General features: G+C 45.8%; 1 protein-coding gene across 3 annotated transcripts in view; it reads right to left on the reverse strand.

Annotated features, from left to right (window-relative positions):
* Positions 1-14,320, reverse strand: part of ATOSA (atos homolog A) — a 47,401-nt gene extending 33,081 nt beyond the window's left edge. Inside the window, exon 1 of one of the 3 annotated variants that reach the window (XM_080607494.1) lies at positions 14,168-14,320. In XM_080607494.1, coding sequence (XP_080463620.1) covers positions 14,168-14,312 — 145 coding nt within the window. In that variant the 5' untranslated portion in view covers positions 14,313-14,320. Of the gene's footprint in view, positions 1-1,814; positions 1,964-13,219; positions 13,965-14,167 lie in introns of those variants that run through there. The other 2 variants (XM_080607497.1, XM_080607495.1) reach the window with 2 other exon arrangements.
* Positions 14,321-23,079: the final 8,759 nt, after the last annotated feature.

Consider the following 23,079-nt stretch of genomic DNA (forward strand, 5'->3'; position numbering starts at 1 on the left):
AGTTACTTTAAAAAAAACAGAAAAAAGCATAGGTCTTGTTAGGAAGTATCCTCAGGTGAGGAAATGTAGATTATGAATCCCATTATTTTATCCAAAATAAAGACAAAACAAAAACCCCATGTAAAATCTGACCTGTAGAACTGTAGTTTGTTTCTGCATTCATCTTCTCTTTAAGCTTTCTTACTTCATCTCTCAAAACTCTTTGATGTTACAACCTGTTCATCGCCATCTAAGCGGTGGGTAATTTATCTTGTGGAACTCTGTCAGAACATGTTTGACCACCCAAAATCCTCCTCCTAGCTAGTGAGGCTATGTTCAGCTTCAGGAGGTTTCTTTCAGTATTTGCAGTCCAGATTATTTAGAGCATGGAGTGGAGGAAAAGAAGTAAGGCTAGCAGACCAAAGGCAGAGAGTATACTTCTTCATCAGAAACGCAAGGATCTCAGAAAGAACAGAGATGAAATTGATGATGAAGTAGCATGAAGCTCCTCAGGTAATTTTTCCAATGCTATTAACCTTCACCTACAAGGCCTGCCCTTAAGTGGTTAAACAGTAACCTGCAAAAGTAAAAAAGTTACAAAAGAGACAATACATACTTCTCATTGAAAAAGGTCTGGGAGAATGGCCAGGCCCACAGAATTGTTTTAAACTTTATTTAGAGGGATACATGAGAACATTACAACTCTCAAGCTGTGCAAGAGACTGCTCATTTTAAAATGGACATCAGAGCCTAATACTGAATTTTGAACGTGTAAAAAGAGATTGTTTTGATGGTTTTAGAATAGAGCTGTCTCTCACGGCACAATTTGGCTAGTAACAAGTAAGCCACGTTGTTAGGCCTTAACAGTTTTCTCATAGCCAAAATTTAAAGTCTTAACAGAGTCTCATAAGTTTGTCTCCCCCTCTCCTAATACGAGGTCATTTGCTGCACAGGTGCAAGGTAGCAGATGTTAAATTAACACATTTAAAGCTTAATATATGCAATAATAATGACGTTTCACTGTCCTCTCAAAAGTTCTTTACTACTCCTTCAAGCAGATGGAAAGAAGTATTCCCATGCAAGCCACGGGGGCACACTGTGGGGTCCCCCCTCGCCCCATAGCAGGAGGGGACCACCTCAAGTCAGAGGGGCGGCTGACCTACACGAGAGCTCCGGTACCTCGGAGGAACAGAAGCCAGCCCTACATGCTGGATGAAACGCACGTAGCCAGTCTGAACAACATTTGCATTAGTAGAGGATGTGTTTGCAATAAAAAGGAATAGGTAATGCTTAGTTCAGCGCTGAATTCAGTGTGTTATTTAATTAGCTTCACAGACAGCACAGAGGTGAGCCGTCAGTAATCAGCTAACTAAAAATACGCGGTTTTGGCTGCCCCCAAAGCTGACATTTCTGCATCAGCTTCATTTGCCCCAAGACAAACGAGCGGTGGCAGCGGACCGGTAACACTTCTGTGCGGTGTTCCCAGCAGAAAACAAAACTCGCCGAGTTTCCTCCCGCGGGAGGAGGAGGAAGGAAGCCCGACCTCCACAGACGACGCCGGTAAGGTTGGGGGGCTGCGGGGCAGAGGCGCTGGACCGCCCGCGGCCGGGACGAGGCGAGCTCGGCCCGGCGGCGCCACGAAGGGCTGCGGGCAGCCCCGGCGCTGCGCTGCCCGGCTCCCGGAGCCCCGGCCCGGCCCCCCCGCAGCCCGACCGGCCAGCGCCGCGCCCGCGGGGCCAGCTGCTAGGCTGCCCCTTCCCCTGCCGGCCGCGCGGCGAGGCTGCAAAGCAAGAGACGGCTCGCGGCGCCGCGGCCCCCCGCCGCCCCGCACCCACCTGCGCCGCGCAGCCCTTTGTCCCCGCCGCACACCATCCCGGCAGCGCCCGTGCCCGGCGGCCGCCGCGGGGGCGCGCAGCGGGGCGCGCGGCCGGCAGGCAGAGTAGGGGCGCGCATAGCAACAGCGGCCCGCGCCCATTGGCCCCGCCGCCGCCTGCCCCCGCCCCCGGGCACGGCGGGAGGGGCGGGGCGGGGCCGGGACGCGGCGGGGGGGGGGCGCGGGGACGGCGCTGGGGGCAGCCTGACGGGAGGGCGCCCCCGGCCCTGAGGCGCCGCCTCCCGCCTCGCCCCGGGGAGCCGGGCGGAGGAGCCCGGAGCCGGGCTCCACAACCGCCTCAGGTTCACCGCGGCGATCCAGAGCGGGGAGAAAGGGCCGCTCGCCTCGCGCCGAGGTCCCCCGCTGCGCTGCCCGCGCAGCACACGGCCTCTGCGGGACTCAGGCAGGCACTCCGTCCCGCGAAGGCTGCCTCTGAGCAGTTGGGCTATTTAAAGATAGCAGATACAGATAACGCCTTACAGAAAGCTATATGCAAAACATCCAGCTTCGTTAGTCACTGACATCCAAGCTTCCTGTATATTTTATTTGTTTGCTTTCCAAGTATTTTTATTTCATGGAACATTTACTTCTGCAAAAACACAGCAGTTTACACAGTTGCCTAAAAAAGCAGCCTCGAGTTTCCTCACTCAAGCACCCCCCTGGCCTTTCCGAAAAGCACTCGGCCCCTTTCTGTGAAGCTGTTACCCACGAGGTACAGGAGGAATAGGACGGCTAAGAGGAGTGTTTATCGCACCGGTAAACCCAGCACGAGCACGAGTTTGGCTAGCAGGAGGCAGGAGCCACAACCCTGAGTCGGTTCCCAGGTGGGACAGGCAGAGGCAGCACCACCGAGGGTCCTTTCCACACCTGGTGCTCTGCAGGTGCAATGAAAGCAGGACAGCACATTGGCACAACAGCTTTTAGGTTTGCTGTCCTAAGCCAGCTGTTGACAGGCAGAGCTGAGCTCTGCACACGTTGGTGGAAGAACACCCCAGAAATGACTGCATCTAGCCTAATAAAACACCAATAGTGACTGAATTTAAGAGAACACTGCAATACACACAGATACGCACAGGACTTTATCCTAAGCTGCGCATTACACCATCAGAAAGCGTCTGCACTTAGAATTCTAATAATACCCTTGCAGCTTTAATACCGTGCAAAGTGACTGGTAATAAGCAAGATAAAGGGACTGTATGTTAACACCCCTTCCGTCACAAACAGGACAGCACCTATAAAACTGAAAACGATGGGGCCTTGACAAGAATTTGATTCCAACACAGGCTTCAGGAATAAGCAGCCCTACACATTTCCCAAAGCAGAAAATCCCAGCCAAGTGCGGTTCATCTCTGCATCAACTCAACTACGTATCAATTAAGAGGCACTTACCAGCAGACATAATTGGCACTAGCCCTACGTTAGGAAAGACACCCAGCCTCAACCTTCGGAGGGCCGTGCCAAAACACAGGATGTCCATTAACAAGGCATTTGAGAAAAACAGCCCAGCTGGGCCTCCAGCCCCGCCGTCCTCAGGAAGAGCGACGTGAACACATGACCCCGAGCAGCCGAGCACAAGTGACTTCAGGGCACCTTGTGTTTACTCAGCCCAGTTGCAGAGACAGCACAAGCTAAAAACAAAAGCGCACTTCTAACAACATGTCCTTTGTTTTAAACAATCGCTTGGGATTAAATTATTCATCTGCAGAACACAAAAAAGTATCTTTTAAAGCAAGAGCCAGAGAGGAGGCAGTCTGCAGAAGCCCTGAGGACCCCGGGACCTTCCCCAGTGCAGCATGAGGCACAGCAGGCGCCACCTCACACACCCCATGCCAACCTCCCCTCCGCTGCTCCACACTGCCAGCAGCTGGTAAAAGCCACCACAAGTTTCTGCTTCGTTCATGTAATTCTGGAAACGCACAGCTTTTTCAGTTCGCTTTATTAGCAGCTGGGTGTTAGCCCCCTCTTTACAGCCACATGCAACCCTTGGGTAAGGCCTCTCACCCAGCTCTTCTGCCTTCCTCTTCTCCCTCTGCCACTCTCCAGTTCACCACCATCATCACTCCCCAGCTTTTTCATCCAATGTCTGTCCACAGTTCCTCTCCTTGAGGGAAACAGCGAAATTCACTGGCATAAAGCTGTTGTTGAGGAGGTAACATTAAGCAGAGGGCCCCATTTCTCCTCCTCCCACCGCCAAGATATTCTATTTCTCACAACAACGCAGAGGTCGGTTCTGGATGCTTACCACACATGCTAAGGGGCTGACAAGATGCTCCATCCACAATTTTAATTTATGTATGTTCTCACTTTTTCTGGTGTTTATAAAGTCAAATTTCATAGGTGAGAAAGGTTACATATTGTTTACAGAGCATCTAGGGAAGCTGAAAGAAGATGCTAACAGTTTCACCATGATTTTAAAAGGAAAAAGTATCAATGCATAGCATAAAGCTGCTCAAAACTTCAAACTGGAAGCTTAACTGAGGATGAATAGAGCTAAGTTTATAAAAAACACAGCCAAAACAGAAATCTGAAGGCCATTATATATTCTGGGATGGGATGAAAGAACGTAAGATGCGTTTCAAGCATCACCACTTAACCTTTTCTAATTGATTCAAAATATTTTCTCACAGAAACTCTTGTAAAGTCAGTGCGACTATGTGTAGGAAATGACCAAAGGCAGTACAAAAATAGCCAATTTTAATGAACTTCACTCCATGTAAGATGAGGCAGGTGTGTATTCTAGTAGTTTTACTCTGAATGCATTCAACTTTTTTCCCTTCACCTTCCTCAGCCTTCCAGCCCCTCACACGAAAATGGACTTACCCTTCGCATGCTCTTTTAAAGATGAATCTCCACTGGAGAACTTTTCTAGTATTATCAACTATTCCTCCTGCCTCCGCTTCATAAACTGGCTACTTGTTTTCGCTCATTCACTTTTTAACAGCATGAACATGACTAAAACGGGTCTTCCACACCTTCCTTGCATTAGTGTGGTGTAAGCAGCTACCGGCCTGAACACCTGACAAGGAGTACTGCTAGTAGGGTAGTTTTCGTAACTGTCAGTATCCAGCCCTTTTCCCCACTCCTAGTTCTCCAGATACTTTGTTTCTCACAGCCTCTTCATGGCAAACAAAGTGTCTCTGCCCATTTGAATGGCTTACTATTCAAAGGACGAAGCTGAGTTTCCATCTCAAAGCAAAGCAAAACAAAGCCATGCTTCATTAAAAGGCATCCGAAGTGGGAAGCTTGGCATAGCAAATTCGCATAAAGAGTCTTGTTTAAAAAAATTTACAGAAAAGATTTGCTTTTGAGCGGTATAAGAGTCGATACTGATCCCCCTTTGACCTAACCATGCACTCCCAGTTCATGCTGGTCCTGACGACTTTGCTCTAGTCAGTTCCTACCAGTAGGAAATTCCCCCTCTACTCCACATCGCTGGAATATTTATTAAAGCTCTTCTCTTCCTGATCCATCAGTCCTCTTTCCCCCAAGTCAAGCTACTTGATAAGAATTAAAAGCCGAACTAAAAGCTGTGATTAACAAGGGCAAGCAAACAGGAGGCATCAACCCAACGTATCAAAAAGTCACTATGCTAACACAGAAGTTATGTCCTCAGTGACTAGTCACCACAAACATTTACTCAAGTGTTTTTCTTAACCACCCTCTGCCCCTCCAAATCTGCAGACAAAGCTTTCTACCAAGCTTGCTGGGCTGCTTGAAAGTGCAAATTTTAATCATGGTTGCACTTGGGCTAGTGCCATGGCAGGGAACCAAGAGCAATACCTGGTTGGGGAGAAGGGCTTCCATACTCTGAAGAAGAGCATGCTGACCATGACAGCTCTTCTTGCATCTCTCCTCCTCTTTCTCCTGACCCTCAGAAGAAGTCCCCACACTGGCACACCACACCACCACCTCCCCCGGTGGTACTGACCATGCTGTGGGTATAAGCTAACACTCACCATCTTCAATTCTTCATTGAAGTCCTCTTTCTCCCCTTGCTGTACCTAATGACAAGATGATACTTGCACAGCGCCCTGAGAAAGAAGCTTAATTTATTGCAGCATAGGGAACTGTGAAACATGCCCTAGAAATCTTGAAGACTCATCAGTGGGCAAAAGGAATCCCTGCATGCACAGCACCTGTAATAGGTTAAACTAGTACAAGCAGTCACCCGTGTCTCACTAAGGAATTTCACAATCTACAATAGACCTACTTACCCACCTGATTCCCAGAAATCCCAATGGAAAAAGTCACCAACTTCACAGGATGCACAACAGAAAACTGAGGACATGGCACACATGCAACCAGAGAGGCCTTATTTCGGAAAGTTCTCTTTACTTCAGAATACATTTTTATTATACCTCAGAAAGAAATCTGTGACTGTGCACTTACAGTTATATCCATCCCACCCTGCAAGGAACAAAGTCATACTTAATATGTTTGGGAAGTCTTTTAGAGAAACGCATCGATCACAAATAGGCAACTGGGTACTACCTGCTTGGATAGAGAGAGCGGATGTCCTAGCAAAACGAAAAATGGTCAAGTCAAAATAAACTGTGGGAAGCTGAAGAACTCCCCTTATTGCTCTTTAAAGAAAGAAAGATGTCCAGAAGACTTCCCAGTACGACTACTTTGTTCACTTCTATTTATAATAATGATTCTTGCATTCAGAAGAGACACGGAAGTTTCATTTTTAGTGCATGTACGTGGAGTGCTTCATTCCTCATGTGCTCATTTGCCTCCACTGATTCTTACACAGCCCTCCCCTCTCTGCAAGTTATCCCTGACAAAGTACTATCCCATTACATCTTTTGAGACAACAAAACCTAGTAATCCCACTCCAGATACCAACTTTAAACAGTTTTGGTCCAAAAGCTGACATTAAAAGGTAAAGTAGCAATCATCAGTGAAAAGAACTAGTTGTTCTTTCTTACGTGGGCCTGACATCTGAATACAAGCGAGCTAAGTAAAAACACTTTGATTTGGTCACAGTAACACTGCAACGTTAAAAAAACAGCTTGAGAATTATCAAGGCTACTGTAGAACTTAATTATATGCTTATGAACAGCCTTTAAAAACAATTAAAAGTTGCTCTTCTGATCTTGGCACAGAGTTACACTTGCAGATCAACTGTACACAGCCTAGGCTGTGCACTTACAGCCATACCCATCCCAACCTGAAAAGGACGAGCAGAAAAAGGACTATGGAATGAACGCAAAGTCTTCCAAAGTCCAACTGTATCTGCATTCACCTAGGCATATAGACGTGCTGAATTGCCTATTAATACATGAAGTTTTGTGCTCAGTGGTACAAAGGTGACTGTGCAATTGTACACACACTCCTAATGCATTTTAAACTTAAGAACAAGCTTCTGCCTAAACATTAAATACAAATGACCTGCAAAGACTGAACAATTAACTACCACCTTCAAAGACAATGAAGTGAAACACCTTTAAAAAAATCTAAAAACCAGTTTGTAAGTATCACATCAGGATGGAGAAGGTATTAAAGCTGTCACTACAGATAAACTACAAGACCTTATTGACTAAAAGAACAGCTGGTAATTGTTGGACTGGTATCTTAAACTTGTTGCTGACAGAACAAACCCTATGGCTATTCCACCACCATTTACCAGTTGCTATTAGAAGTTTGTCAAAATAACAAAAAAATATTCTGTAAAGAGTGAAGTAGAGCAAGTTCTTTCAACAGATGTTATATAGCCGGTTTGTTCCCTTCAGTTAACGTTTTCACAGAAGATTTCTAATTTTAATAAGCAGAATTTCATTTGGCAACAAACTCACATCTCTCATGAGAATTTGTATTTATAAATGTTAGCTTATTTTTAAAAACATTTAGAAGCTGGCAGACCTTGGATCCAATAATAGTTTCAACACTGCCCATAACAACTAAAATCCCATCTAATATGTTTCAGCCCAAGCATCTCATCTGGCAAGCCGAAGTTTCTCACTTCAGCAAGTGAAAAATACAGTCAGAAAGGTCAGTTATATAGCCCAAGCCTTGGCATAGCCACAAGACCCAAAATACCCCTGTAAATGCTTCTCAGTGTCAGTTTCATCAACAGGAGCCCCTCCAAAAGTGGCTAGTAGGGACAAAACCAGCCAACCACCACCACCAAAATAGCTTTTTACTAGTACGGTTTGTTTTTCCTGAGGGACAAAGAACAACCACTATTGAACACCAATAACAGCTCTCTTCCGACACAAGAGCTGGTCCTACAACGAAGACTTGCCTCACTATTGATATCTAGGCACACATTGCACAACAGGGAGAAAAACCTTAACATGAACAGGTATTTTAAATCAAAACTTAAGGTTTTCTGATTCTGCAAATGAGTACCACTAGATTTATTTTTGAAAGAAAAAAGATGAGCACCTAAAAGCTAAGAATTCCCCTACTTTTTTTTTTTAAGCGGAAATTTAATAGAAGAGCATATATTCCTATTTCCTGGGAGCAAGGACAGAGTAATACTGAAAATAATCTAGACTCTACCCTCAACTAAAAGGGGAAAAAAAAAAAAGGCTTACATTCCTGTTCACTCATCCTCTTTCACTGTGCCTGCACATTGTGCTATTAGGACAAATCTGCTCCCCCCAAAGCTTAGGTGTAGATGGCTTCATGCCGTACAAAGGGAATCTGAGTGTAATATCCTGACCACCTGCCAGCATGGTTTATTTGCTTTATCCTAAATAGTTTTAGTCTCTTTTAAAGAATACGCTGTTTTCATTTGAAAGCAATCTACATAGGAAAAGCAGGCACATACCCACCCTTTCCTGCCCTTGGCTGCTAGCCCCCCTCTCTTCGCGCATCTTTTCATGTTCGAGAAGTGCTGGAGCACAGTAGGGTATTTTTGCCAGAAACGCTTCCTCCTGGGCCAGGAAGCGGCGTCACCTCCAGCTCATTATCACACAACCTGCACTTACCTGTGGCAGCCAAGCCAGGAGCATTGCTGAAACACTTTTGGGGTGACAGCTCGGCTGAGCAGGAAGTACCTCATTTCCAGTTTATTACTTTGTTTACTGTCTGCAACCTTCTACCACCAAAAAAAGTTAAGTGCTTTGTGATGTTTCCCTGAGAAGATATTATAAAATTAGTGTCTGTATCGCAGTGCAATACGGAACACTAAAATACCACTCATCCCTTTTCAAGAGGTATTTTCACTTCTGGATCCACATAGTCCACAACACATCTTTGCAAAGAAGTTTTTCACAAATTTTTCCATGGAAGAGTTAATACAGGCTATAAAACTAAGTTTTTTGGTTTTTTCTTTTAAAACAAGGACCTTACCTGACCTCCTAACTTAAAGTAACTCCACAACCCCTTGCTCACTTCCTTCAAGAACACACGCCCGCCCCATTCTTCCTCATAAGAATTTGAAGAAGAGCATTCAAATCAACTTTTCAGCTTCATCAGTTTCCCCTCCAGCTTTCCTTGCAGATACACCCAGAACTCCTTCAGCTGTGTTTCCAAAATGAGGCAGCAACCAGCATGCTGCTTAACTGAAGAGCTAGCTCTTTCCATACCACAGCACCCAACGAGGTGCAAGAAAGTCTCTTAACCCAGTTACTGCAAACAGACCCAGAGGCATATATCTGAGTTTGACTTGCAAAGAAGGAAGGAGAGGAGAAGAGGCAATCTTCAGACTGATTGTTCCTCTCTTGTAGGCAGAAAGCCATTTCCTTAAATTAGGATAGTCTCAAGGAGGGAACTGATGCTTCAGAATGTAAAACAACTGCTTTTTGCTTGATTTGTAAGTGAGAACGGAATAGTCTCTACACAGACAAAACGTATCAGAGGAAGAAATAAAGCAAGGTAATAAAAAGTAAGAAAAGACTAGAATAAGGTGATAAAAACTAGCCATAACGAATTCAAAGACAAACAAGCCTGTCTTCCTCCTTTAACTGAGGAGCAGGGCTGGGGGCGGTGGGGGGAAGGAAGGAGCAGCATCTCGGAGCCATTTAGACCATAGTAAGACTTTTGATGTTGTGTAACATTCCCACAGTAAAAATATCACTACACTGTCGATTCATCTAAACCACAAGATTTTCTCCAGTTGTGCACCAAGTGTATTCCAAGGGTACAAAACAAGCCATCCGAGTTTGGCAGTATGCTATCGCCCTGACATTGTGCAATGTTTTCATTAACTCCGATGGTGAAACAGTGTGTTTATACAGTTTATGAACAAAGCTCAACGGGAAGAGTCTGTGAGCACTCTGCTGTGAATTCTAGTTCTGTCTTCCAAACTCAGTAAGCTGGTGAAGCGATCTGAAGTCATTAGAGTCAAGTTCAATAGAAGCAACAGCAAAGCTTTGTACTTGAGAAAAGAAACAGAGCTCCAAACACGCGACATGAAGCAGCTGACCAGGCAGCTGTACGGCACAACTAAATTGTGATAGTATCACGAATCAAAGCGAGGTAAGCTGATACGTTCTTACTGCAGAAAGACAAAAACCAAAACGGAACCTTACTCCAAAAGCACTGGAAGAAAGAGAAAGTTCCTTCTTTTCACTGGCACTGGTGAAGCCTCAGCTCAAGCAATGCGACTGCCATATTTTAAGATGCTTCCACACTTCCCTTTAGGAATGCCACCGTAGGAAAGGCAGAGCCAAGCAGCCAGCAGTAGCTTGCTTACTGCATCGCCCAGACCCAGAATAGAGGGATTTACATGGACGTGCCCAGAGCAGCCACTGCCCTTGCACACCGACACCCCACCTGATGGATGGCCAAAGGACATGCCCTGCACCTGTGGGGCAAAGGAAGAAATCAGCTTTGAAAGCGCAAGTAAGAACACGACCACGTCTCTTCCTGACTCACAAAACTGCTCCACGGGTTTGCCTTACAACACCCCACTTCCTCCACACTGCTCTCAAATATTGCACGTTTTTATCTGTAATTTTCAAACTTCCCTTGTTATAAAGAGAGGTAGTAAGTTTACCTTTGGGCCAGATTTCTTTGCTTAACAAAAATTTCCCTTTTTCTTTATTTTTTCCTCACGCCTCTCACCTCCTTTAGCTGAAATATTCTACAACATTTCTCCCCCGTTAGAGATGTGGTTGCAAAATTAGGTTTCCCCTTTCCTCCATTGTACCACCCATCTCTGCTGGTGACAACCAGAATCTTACTGGTATAGTAAGGATAAACAATAGCATCTCCCAACACATCTGGGCATTACAATCTTAAGTATAGTTTTAAGTGTAATTCTAATTACAAGAGCCATGCACCTCAGCTGCAAGCGAATTCTGATATAATTGTGCAAATGAAAAAAAAATCAATTTCAAGTCTTTTCAGGTCTGTTTCTGTTTCCCATGCTGTGTGGATCTGCAGTCCTCTCAGGGCTTGAAGGCCTCCAGGAAAGCAAAGACTGGCGAGCTGAGTGCTCCCCTCTGCCCTCCGCTATTAATTCGCCACGACTGGAAGCAGGTGACTGCACACTTGACTGCTTGTATCCTGGGGTGCAGCTGCTATGCAGAAAGCAGCACACGTAAACATTTGCATGATTCGTGCCTCTGCGGGCCGCATGTGGCATTTAGGCAGTACTTTCACAACCCCCTTTGTGCATGGTATTACTCTATTACATTAGCACACAGTTAAGCTGGAGGCATTTACTAAAACAGCTGGAGATACTCGCCAATGTTTGCCAAGATCAATGATTTACTTTCAGATTTTTGCTAGTTATCTTAAAAGAATTAAGACATTACTTCCGTTACATTTCACACTCTTTGCCATAGAGGTTTTATAATGGATAGGACTCTCAATTAATTAACCACTAGCTTCTGGGGGAGGGGGAGCAAAAACTAGCAACTTGCTTTCTTAATAATTTTGGTTCCCTCCACATGAGATTAGTTTAAAAAGGCATCTGATCAATTATTACACAGCAGCTAAAGATGTTTTCATTGTTCTAATATTTTCTGCCTAAAGATCAACGAATAGAATAGACAAAGGTCATACAGAGGTTTTAGATTGCTACAGCAGAATATTTTAAAGCTGCAAATATTGACTTGGGTTTTATCTGATGTTGAAGTTTTCCTCCATCTTGACAATATGTAGTTTTCAAACTTCAGTTTCTAATATTAAAACCTAAAGAGATTATAAAAACAACCTGCTTTGATGCAGTCAACTGTGAAGTTTTAAGCAATTAAGAAACAGTAACAGCAAAGAAGAAAGCCTATTTCAACCCCCCAGTATTTAAATCACATTAAATTTATGCATACGTTTACAAATCAACCCTGTACGATGTATGTGCTATTGTCACAGCACATAATCGTTACAGCACATACATCCATAAAATCCACCTAAGAGTGGTCAATTGTGTAGTGTGTCTGTTAGCAAACGTGTCATTAAGAAACCTAATTAAGATGGGTATGTCATGTAAGTGTTAGCGTTTAACAGATGGCTATCTAAGCTATATTAAAGTGTTTCTCAAAACACCAGAGTGATTATAACACAAAATTAATGTGTTTTTAAAACTGAAAGCAACCAGGTAAACAATAGAATCATCAAAACTTTAAGAAACCCAAATATCTAAGCAAGGATTTATTTTAATTAATGCTCACAATTACACAATATGCCCAAATAATAAGATTTGCCTTTTTTAAATAATCTTGCTTTAACTAACAGGAATCAATAATCACTGCTCATGTGGTTCAAAATAGAAGTCATGACATATTTTCAACCCTAGGGGCATCAGCAGCTGTTGCTACGCTGCAAAAGAGCTGAAGTGTTATAAACATATACGTAGACAAGCGACTTTATTTTTCTGCAAAACCAGATGCCAGTAAGCAAGACAATAACAGCAACCATATGACCATGAAAAAAGAGTATTTTAGCACGCTTGTTCTGATGCATCTCCTTCATAACCAGAACAAAAACCATTGTCGGATTGAAAAACAAACACACGAGATATAAGATGTAAATTATTTTCAGGGCGTTTTGCAGCGACACTGACGTTTTTGTCCAGGTTTTGACACTGCCTATAGATGCCCGATTTGCCTTTGACCGGCTCTTGCTCCAGCACTGCAGTTCTGTGCTACCTGGCTGGCTATATTTGACATACAAACTGCACCACTGCCAGAGAGAAAGGGGTTTGCTACGGTGTTTTGTCTCGTTTTCATCAAAACAAGGCAGGGTAAAAAACGAAGGACGAGCAGGACAGCGTTAATTACCTTCAGAACCTACCTTCGCAATATCACACTCCCATTAGCACTTCCCGAGTTGAACCCGAGCGGCTGCGTTCTCTCCCATCCCCCCGGACGACACGGGAGGGGACGAGGAAATTGAGCAATAACACAAGAACAGCACAGCGAGCTACTTCACGGACAAACGCACGAAATTAAATCTCAGTAACTCCTTTACCTCTTTCGGGCTTCATTTTCTCTGCTTCTCCAGAGCTCGGAGACGAGCTGGAACGATTTGCTCGCTGTCCTGGCGAAGACCCGCTGACTGCCTCGAGCCAGCGATATTTTGGGGGTAAAAACACCCCAACGCGGCCGGGCGCGCCGCCGGGGCTGCCGAGACGGCGCGGCTAGCAGCCGGGCCCCCCGGCTCGCATCGCTGCGGGCAGAGCCGAGCCGAGCCGAGCCGAGCCGAGCCCGCCTCCCCGCGCCTCGCCAGGGTGTCCTCCCGTGACACGGCGGCGGGGCGGCTCTATTTATAACCTGCCGGGGACGAGCCCCACGACAACAAGCCCCGGCTCACCCCCGGCCGGCCGCGCCTCTGAGTCACGGCGCCGCGGGCGCTGCCGGCCGGGCGCTGCCCCCCTCCGGCCGCTCCGAGGCCCCGGCCCCGCTCCCGGCCCCTCAGCGGCCGGCGGCTGCCGGCGGGGCGCTGCGCGGCGCCTCCATCCCCGGTCCCGCCGCCGCCACCCGCCCCCGCCTGCGCCTCAGCCGCGGCCCTGGCCCTGCCTCCGCCTCCTCGCCGCCGCCTGCCTGACTGACGGGCGGGCGGACCGCCGGGCTACCGCCCTCCTCCGCCTCCTCCGCCTCCTCCCCGCCGCCGCGGCGCGGGGCACGCACATCCCGGCACGCACATCCCCGCCCGCCGGGCCCCGCAGCCCGCAGGGGGAGCGCAGGGGCAGCGCCGCCCTCCCGCGGGGCGCCGCCGAGCCCCGGGCCGGGCCGGGCCGGGCCGAGCCCGCCGCCCGCCTCACGTGCCCCGCGGCAGCCAATCCGCTGCCCTCACTTCCGCCCGCCGCCGCCGAGCTCGGTTGCCATGGCGACGCGGTGCCGGCCGCGGCCTGCCCGTGGGCGCGCTGCCCGCCCGGGGTGGCGGCAGGCCTGGCGGCCGGGGCGGCCCCGCACTCACCGGCCCCGCGGACGCTCCCTTCCGCCGCTGTCGCCGGCCATTGCCCGGTGTCCCTGCAGGAGACGTGTGGCTGCGCCCCGGCACTGTGTATTTCCACACAGGAGCGTGCCCGCCGCTGCAGGCACGCGTATATATACACGTACATAGGCGTACATACACAGAGGTGTGAAGTGCCCCACCCGCTGGGCCCCGGGCCGCCCTGCCCGCCCCCAGCTCGCTCAGCCCTGCCAGAGGAGCTGTGAAGGAGGGGTGGCCTTGGTCGTGTCCTCCGCCCTGGCACCAGTAGCTGCCACGCTTTGTAGCTGCTTCACGCTCACTTCACACCGATAACCATGCTGGGTAGGAAGACGATGAAGCCAGCCGTGCTGCGGTTACACAACCGCGTTAATCCAGCAGAAATTCAAGTTTCCCCAAAAGGGATGGGCAGGCTCCATCCTTCGTTTCGAGGCCTGTGGGACTGCACGGCAAAGCACGTAAGGAACCTGCTCTGCTGAGAGCAAACCTCCCCGTGGCCATCAGTACTTTCCGCTCCCCGAGCCGGCTCCGGCAGAACCCACGGGCAAATTGCTAATGCTAGGACAGGCACTTGACAACACCATCCGTTCAGGTGTGCCAGGGTCCGTGTATATGCTTAGGATAAGCACAGCCACCTTCCTCTCACAGACAGATGATCAGCCACTGACACTGCAAAGCATGTACGAATTCATTACAACTCCATTCTACGCTATTTGCCTTACGTAAACCATGCCTATTTCCCTCTCTCATTTATCAGATGTACAGCTTTATACTGGGCAGGTGCTTCAGGCAATAAACTGTCCAGTAAACACCTCTCTGTTCAGCCATACCCCCGAATACGTAGGCCAGTAAGAGTATCACATGCAGTGCTTTGATATTACACTCACAAGTACATGAGTGTCACTTCAGTCTCTGTGTGACTCCTGCATACGTGTTTGGCAATTACAGACCTCAGAGCTCTCTGGCGGATGCAATATAATTGCAAATGTGGCAATCCAGAATTATAAAAAGAGGAATTTGACTGAGCAACAACTAGTGTGTGTGTGTATGTATGCATATGTGAAGATGAGCATGACTACACAGAGCATGATTCAGGCTCCTGTCAGATCCTCCCACTGGTGATAGTCACCCAAATGAAGTCACATCCTTTACCCCACTAATTGTTGCTGTAAAATATTGCAAATTAGCTTGTAGCTTGTTCTAATATTGGTTTTACAATCAAAAATGAATCTGTCTTTCTACTGATTAAATGCAACTGTAGCTATTTAACTGTTATGCGTCACATAGTTTTTAATTTTTAATCATTTTTAAAGTCTTAATCTCTGTTTGGCATTTTTTTAACAACTGACCAGGCACAGATAGGCCCAACTTCCGAGAAAATATTTTCTCAAAGCACTTTTCCCCCAGTGTTTTCTTAACTAATTTGCCAAATAGTAAGTGCAGTTTCCAGTTTCTTCATAACTCAGGCCAATGGGAAATACAGGTACCAGCCTGAAAACTGTTTATCATAGGAAAAGGAGACCATTCTAAGGGATATGACAAGAGTAAGCCAGGTTTGATGTGCAGGGTCCTGGTGTACATGGCTGTGTATGAGAATTCAGGGTCAGCTTCTCCTGTTGACTCAGACCATTTCCGGACCCAGCGTGCAAGGGGTATGTTTGGTCCTGCTTTACTTCAGACAAGAAAGGACTGTTTTCCTTTTGATCACACAGACATATATCTAGAGTAATGATAACTAAATAAATAGAAAATTTAGACTGATCAGAAAGATCTAATTATGTAATATTTCATGGATAATACTAAAAGCAAATTAAGGATGAACACACCAAAGATGCGGATTCAGTTTGGATACAGTGACTAAAAATGGCCTTGAACTCATAACTTTCCTCCCAGTCAGCGACCAAATTATGAACACTGCATGAATATGCAGAGAAAATATGGCATAAGGGGATTCAGCCATGAGAATTCGCTTACGCATACTTGAAAATTATTTAAGAACAATGACAGCACTGAAACTGGTTTCTGACCTGAGAAGCCAAACATGAAGTTAAAGCATCTGAAAAACGTATGGCTGCATTACATGTCACACAAAAGCAGGATTAGTTTAGAAATACTAACAGATCTTTAACTGCCAAGCCTAAATCAACACATACTTCTGTGAGTACATGCACAAACAAAACTTGGTTTCTTATCAGTTTACATCTCACAGCTGATTAGCTTTGGTGCCTACACAGGTGAGAGCTTATGCTGCAGTGCCTGTGCAGACACAGCGGCTCTCACGTATCTATAGTCTCTGGTGCTGAAAAGTGTGAGTTTCCGTGGGAGCCTCATTCTCTGTAGAAACATTAACAAGGCCATCAGATTTTTTAAAAACACTACTTAGGGCAGCGTGACACAATGTTGTCACCTACGTCTTGTTCCCAGAAACGTAAGAATAAGCCTCGTTTGTTCCAGGAAGTTTTGTTGTTGTAGTTTTTTTTTTTAAACTTAAAAATAAAAATTTTATTCAAGATAAATGTATGTCTGTGCTTTCTTTCAGAACTTCAGCACTCTACACTTTTGGTAACTGTCCCTGCAACCAGGAACAAAGTGTATTTTTGATTTTAGCCCAAGTGTCTTTTTGGCATTAATTGTCACAGAAGTGATGTCTGATGCAGCAGATCAAGATTCCTGCAATTCCTGCAGATAATTACTGCCTGCTAAGTGGCATAGCACAACTGCTTTTGACATGCTTGCCTCTGTGGTAAAAAAAATCACCACACTTGGGAGAATATTAGAGCCAAAGGATGAAGTTAGACAATCTGAAATAGACTACGGGATACAGTCTGCAGTGAAACAAACTTGAAATGTGCTAAAAAAATTAGGAAGAATCAACTGTAATTTAATTGTTACCAGTAGTAACCACTTTGGAAGAAGCATTAAAATAGAAATGAGTTATGTGCTTGTAGGAATGTATTAATCTGTAGGAACAGAAGAGCCAACTGCTACTGAATTATAAACCCATGTAATTAAAGTGCCATATGTCCTAAATGTTTAGTTTTGGGGTTTATAGTCATTTTGGGGTTGGTTTTTAATTAATCGATATATACAGATAAGTGAGTCTAGTTGAATGGAAGAGAATTCTTGCTCATATTTCTTTCTCAAGATGCCTATAACCACAATAACAAGCTTGAGCAAAACGTCTTCCCTGTGTCTGCCATCCTTCGTGTTACAGCCATTGACTTCAGCCTCCTTCTAAGTGTACATTTTAGCCTCATTCATCTTTATTTAACAGCTAGATTTAAGTATTTTAGTAGCATCAACCTAAACAGATCAAAAATGCATTAAAATTGCCTAAAATGCATTTCTCATCCTCAGAGTTTCCAGGCACCACGGCCTGTGATGTCACAGAGATACTGCAGGGGCAATAAGGCAGCGCACCCAGAGCTCATCCACGGGATCCTTTCACCCTGACCCGAGAGGCAGGAAGATCTTGCTGGTGGGAGCCACGGAGGTGGTTTTGTTCTGTGCTTATCACAAGTTATTCTGTGCCTGTGCACAAGTTCCTCCACTACTGTTCTCACCAGCATAATTTTGAGCAGCCCTTAGGCCTCTCCCAGTTACATTTTGGCTCATCTCAGGATCAAAGAGAGGAAAATAAATTCCTCTAATCTTTTCATTTTGAATCCCCAAACAGACTGTCGTATCAGTCTGGCAAGATGGACGATATTCATATAATACAGAGCACTACGTGATGAGACTCTGTGTACTGGGTACATACTGACACAGTTACACAAAGGGATAGGAAATGAAAACCTTCAACCCAGGATGTTCAGCATTGGCCTGCAATATTTAGGCATTTAAATAAGAACAACCTGATTTTAAAAGGAAAATTAATCTTCAGATCCCATTGACTTTGGCAGAATCCATAGCATTTTTAAAAACCTGCTCACCTCTACTGAAAATCCTAATTATGGAAATAGGCACCTAATTTTAGATATGTTTTGAAAACGTTAGCCTATGGGCTTGATTTTCTGCTCTCCCTGGTATAAATGCTTCAATCGAGTCCATGGAGTTAGTTTCACAGGAAACCTGCCCCGTGACTGGAAAATCAGGCTCCATGGCAGGGTAGGAACAAGAGAATTTTTGTTGTCTTTCTTCAAAACACAGATCACTGACCTGGTGCTAAATATTTTGAAGAAAGTAAACAAGAAAATGTAAATCAGTAGGTGCTCTGCTGTTAGACCCTGGCATTTGCTAACATACAGAGATTTATATTTTCACATAGTTCCTACCAAAAACCTCCACTGCTTAATTTCACTACCGTTAGGCCCTTTTAAAGCAAAAATATACAGCTATTATCATGTTCTTATCTCTTAAATTAACTTCTTGAAATGATTTACGTGACTTCTGATATTTTTTCCCCCGTGCTCTTAAATTCCTTTATTTTCCCGGCAGGACTTTCTCATTGGAGACACAGCCAAGGCTAAGTTAGGAGGGAACTATGAGAACAATGGAGCAATAACTGCACTCCTCTCAAAAGGAAAGCTTATACTCCTTGCCAGAAATCATTTCCTGGACCCCACGCTTTGCTGCTAGACCTTGCTCACATACAGCAGATTCCTTTAGTTAGAAGCAATCCCTGTCCTGTGCTGCTCCTCCAGTTCCTTGATCCCATGGGATGCCCCGTGCCTTCTCTGCTTTTCCGGCAGCAGTGGCAGGTGCTCAGCACTGCTGGGGATGGGATCTCTTCTTCTGCCGCTGTTGCAGGGAGCACGGTCCAACAGTTTGGTCTTTTTTGCCAGCTGAAGCCTGCTTTTCCATAATCCCCTCTGGAAACAGTGACTTGTATAATCTCTTCTCTGTTTGGAGCACCTCCTAAAATGATGTTTCATAAACCTCATATGCTTCTTTAGTAACTGCGCCGTGACGCATAGATACAAGCTCAGAACGAATGCAGCTGTCTCTCTGAAGGGGTGACTGATGGGAACGGAAACACACAAGTAGGAAGATAAAGGCACGTAAAGGTCCTGCTTTACAAAAAGGCTAAGTTCTATGTAAATGTCAATGCAGGCAGACAGCTCCTCAGAAAGAGTGCAGCAGTTAACCTTCACTGCATCAGCACTTCACGAATTATGCAGTAATACACTGAAAAGTAAACTATATACTTGTGAATAGATCATTAATTTCTGAGAGAGAGGAAAATTCTGTTTTACATAAAAGATCTTTTCTTTGGCTGTAATATTCATTCTAGACTGGAAACAGTATTTTTCTTTAATATTTTTTCAAGGGGATTGTGCAAGTTCACTGATGAATGCTAACGTTACACAATGTTTACCCAGGACTAAACTTGATGGAAACATGAATCAGAAAATTTATAGGTTTCCATAGTAAAACTGAAGTTTCTGTAGCAGCTGCAAGCCCCAACATTCCCCAAACAGAAGCTAGAGAAATATATTTGCCAAGAGAAACAGCAAAATGTTGTCAACAGCAGAAGTTTGGGGGAAAGCAGAAGCACAAGAACTGTTTCCAGCCTAAATCATCTCTCACCACTCAGCGCTGACAGTTTACTCTTGAGCAGGTACATCCAGAGGCTATGCCTCTGCTGCTTGTTTCAGTGACCCAGCAGGAATCCAAGCACCCTATTTATATTATTTCTGTTAATTTCAGTGGAAAGTGGGTGAATAACACTTGGAAGGAAGCATTTGGAGTTTTGCAATGCTGTATTTTCTATTGCTAATGGCTTGATCCATCTTGCAATAATTTCCAGTGCACTCCTACACAAGTAATTGCACTGAGTTAATTGTTGGTGTAGCTCCATCGGGTAGGAGTTCACGAAGTTCAGCCTCTGATGCCTCCGCCAGCCCTGTTTACTTTCCCTCTCACAGCGCAGCAGCTGGCAGGGCTGCTCCCCGCTCGTGGCTTACCACCCTGCCGCAGGAGCTGGCACTTCCCAGCCTGCTTCTCCGGCTCAGGCAGCTCTCCTCTCCACCAGGACTCACGTTCACACCCTTTGCCCTCGCATGACTCCGCTGCTGCAGGCGGCTCATCTGGAGCTTGTACCAGAACCACCTTTTGGCAAGTTTCTCTGCACAGCTCTCTGATGACTTGCCATCTCGTTCACCGTCTGCCAGGCAGGCTTGTGGACGCGTCCAGGCTCAGGCAGTGCTCATCCTCCCCAGCAGGATGATGGCTTGCTGCTGGACGCATCCTCCATCAAATCGGTACCCATTTCACAGGAAAGCTTGACGGGCACAGGTGGAGCAGAGCCAGCATTGCTTTAAAATACCACCTAAAGGTGGTACACCTCACCATGCCAATAGAGCTGCTCCACCTGTGAGAGAACTGACACAGTGAGCACATTCACAACATAAGAATTACTTCAGCTACACTGGTGAGGATATTGAAATTACAGATGACTTCCTATGTGAATTGTAAATGAAAAGCATAAGTCCTTTACGTAGTGAAGCAATTACCTTGCTGGAACAACAAGTCCAGCCTACGGTTCCACCCAGGTTAAATTAATACCACAGCTCCTATTAGGCTTACAAGAGAGTAGGACAGGAAAGTAGCACACTGTTAAACGCAGAGCAATATGTAATGTACCACACGTGTGGTTTACAAGAGAAGCTGCATATTATTTACCAAAGTAGACAGTGAGTTGGGGTTTATTAGGTAAATGCCAGAGCTATTGCAAAACTGCCATGGCCTGGTTCTAGAAGTTGTAGGTGTGTAGTTATTAGCTGGAGTCCTTCTAATATATTCATGGCCATTCAGTGACATATACTGTGTTAATAGTAAAGACTGAATAGAAATGGCATCAAACAGAAAGGGTTGCACATAGAGTCATCAGGACTTTTTTTTCAGTATAGACGTATGAAAATCACCCACAATTAGGTTTCACTGCTTCCCAATTTGGGGATTTTTTTTTTCCTTTTTTAGATTCCCCAAAATTCCACTCATTACCTGCTTTCCTGTAGCTGTATAGCCCGTGGTGATGAGCACAGTGGTTTACCTTGCTCCTTGGCAGGGTTGCTTGTGTCAGTTCCCAGCTGCATTCTCTCAGTGTCCCAGACCTCCTGTGATAAAGAGCAAGCCTACATCACCCCAAGGGTAATGTTTGTAAACTTAACTTATTTTGGTTTACAGTAATCTTTTCAGGAGTCTAACAGTCTCTGGAAATTGAGAGTATAATAGCAACTACAGAAAAAAAGGGAGGGGGGGCATGAAAAGCTGGACACTGAAAGGCTTGATTCTACTTTGTGGGGTAAAAAATAGATCTGTGCCTGGCAAATGTCATCAGTGGTGAAATCCATGGCCCACATACAAAGGTCAACTCCCCTTAATACACAGGGAGCTAGGATTTCAGCTTGGGCTACATTGGGTAGTGCTTTCTTTGCTCCTTTTACACTAGTTAAACTGTAATTGTAATCCTTAGTTGATTTATTCTCATGTTGCATAACATTATTTGAAGTGAAAGGAAAACTGACATTCATGCAAGGATCTCGAAGGCAATAAAGTACAGCATGTATACTGAAAAAAAACTTGCAGTAAGTTCTTAAATTGCTTACCTTTGGATGTCAATTAAAACTTGAAAATAAAAGAGATCATGGTATGCATTTATAGTGAAGTCAATGTTTATTTAATTTGGCTATTTATTTTTTTTTTAAACTAGTAGGACAGTTAAAACATTGTTGCACTATCTTTGCTTATATTGCTTTTGGCTCCTTCTGAATTTCTTGGTTAACTTATTTTCCCTTTAAGTTGCTTAACTGAGTTTCTTTCTTTGCACGAAACATAAGCAGCTTTGCTGCCTCACCAGCACAGAGCCCGATTGTTCTCCTGCTGACATCAGTGCAAGTCAGCAGTGACCCCGCCACACTCTGTAGAATCACATCGATGCACAGGTGACGTCAGAGATACAGCAATCAAAGCCCTTGTTTCAAAGTTGATCGTTTTTGCTTAAAAGAGAAACGATAAGTACAGAACACATTTGTTTTCCTTCTTAACTGAAATGTCAAATAAGTGCTGCAGTTCTGGCATCTGCTCCACGTGGGATTTGCACACAGGGATCACGTTGCAGGAAACAGGGCCCTAGTCACAAGCATGCTAAGAGTCCATGGCCTTGATCTGAGGATCTTTAAGAAAGGGGGAGGGCTTTGCCCCTGTTTGTTTGCTGTCATTGAGACTTTTTTCCACTGCTCAGAGCCAATAGCAAGCCACCATGGGCTGTCAGCAATAAAGCCCCGGCAACAAACACGTGCTGCATTTAAAGCGCTTCCTCAGCTGCTTCACCGAGGCGATCGCCCTGCATACCTAGTGCTTTCAGCTTTTCACTCGGCCAGTGAAACACATCACCTCAAGACTTGCAGTCTTTTTTCTTTCCCTTTAAACAAAGAGGTACATTGCTTGCGAGAGGGACGGCGGGGGAGCTGGGGAGAGGATACAGGCACTGGGCTGTCCTAGGAGGCTGCTGTATGCTGCAGCATCGTTGGGACTGCCCCAGCTCAGGGCAGTGCCTTCCAGACACCCCAGCACAGCCTTGACTTGCGAAGGCACAAGTGGTGCAGAGTCCCTTTTCTCCCCGGCTCTGGTCTAGTGCTGAATCTTAATCCCCAGGTTGCTATCAGACTTCTGGGTTTACCCCTCTCACGTTTATGAGTCAGGACACAGGGCCCTCGTTGCAGAGCCCTGCGCCAGCACCAGGCACCCAGCACCCCATGGGGCCACCCCCTTGGCCACTCGCCTCGCACCCAGCAGCTGCTGGCATCTCTCTTCCCCTCTGCAGCTTTCCAGCCGTGGCGCTTGTTTGCACTGCGGCACTTCCCGCTCCGATAACAGCCACCTCCATCTACGCGAGAGGTGCCCCCAAGCTGTACCTGGCAGCAGCTCCGAGCACTTGGACAACATGGGCTCCC

This window comes from Anser brachyrhynchus, assembly GCF_964034855.1.
Source record: "Anser brachyrhynchus genome assembly, chromosome: 11".
NCBI lineage: Eukaryota > Metazoa > Chordata > Aves > Anseriformes > Anatidae > Anser > Anser brachyrhynchus.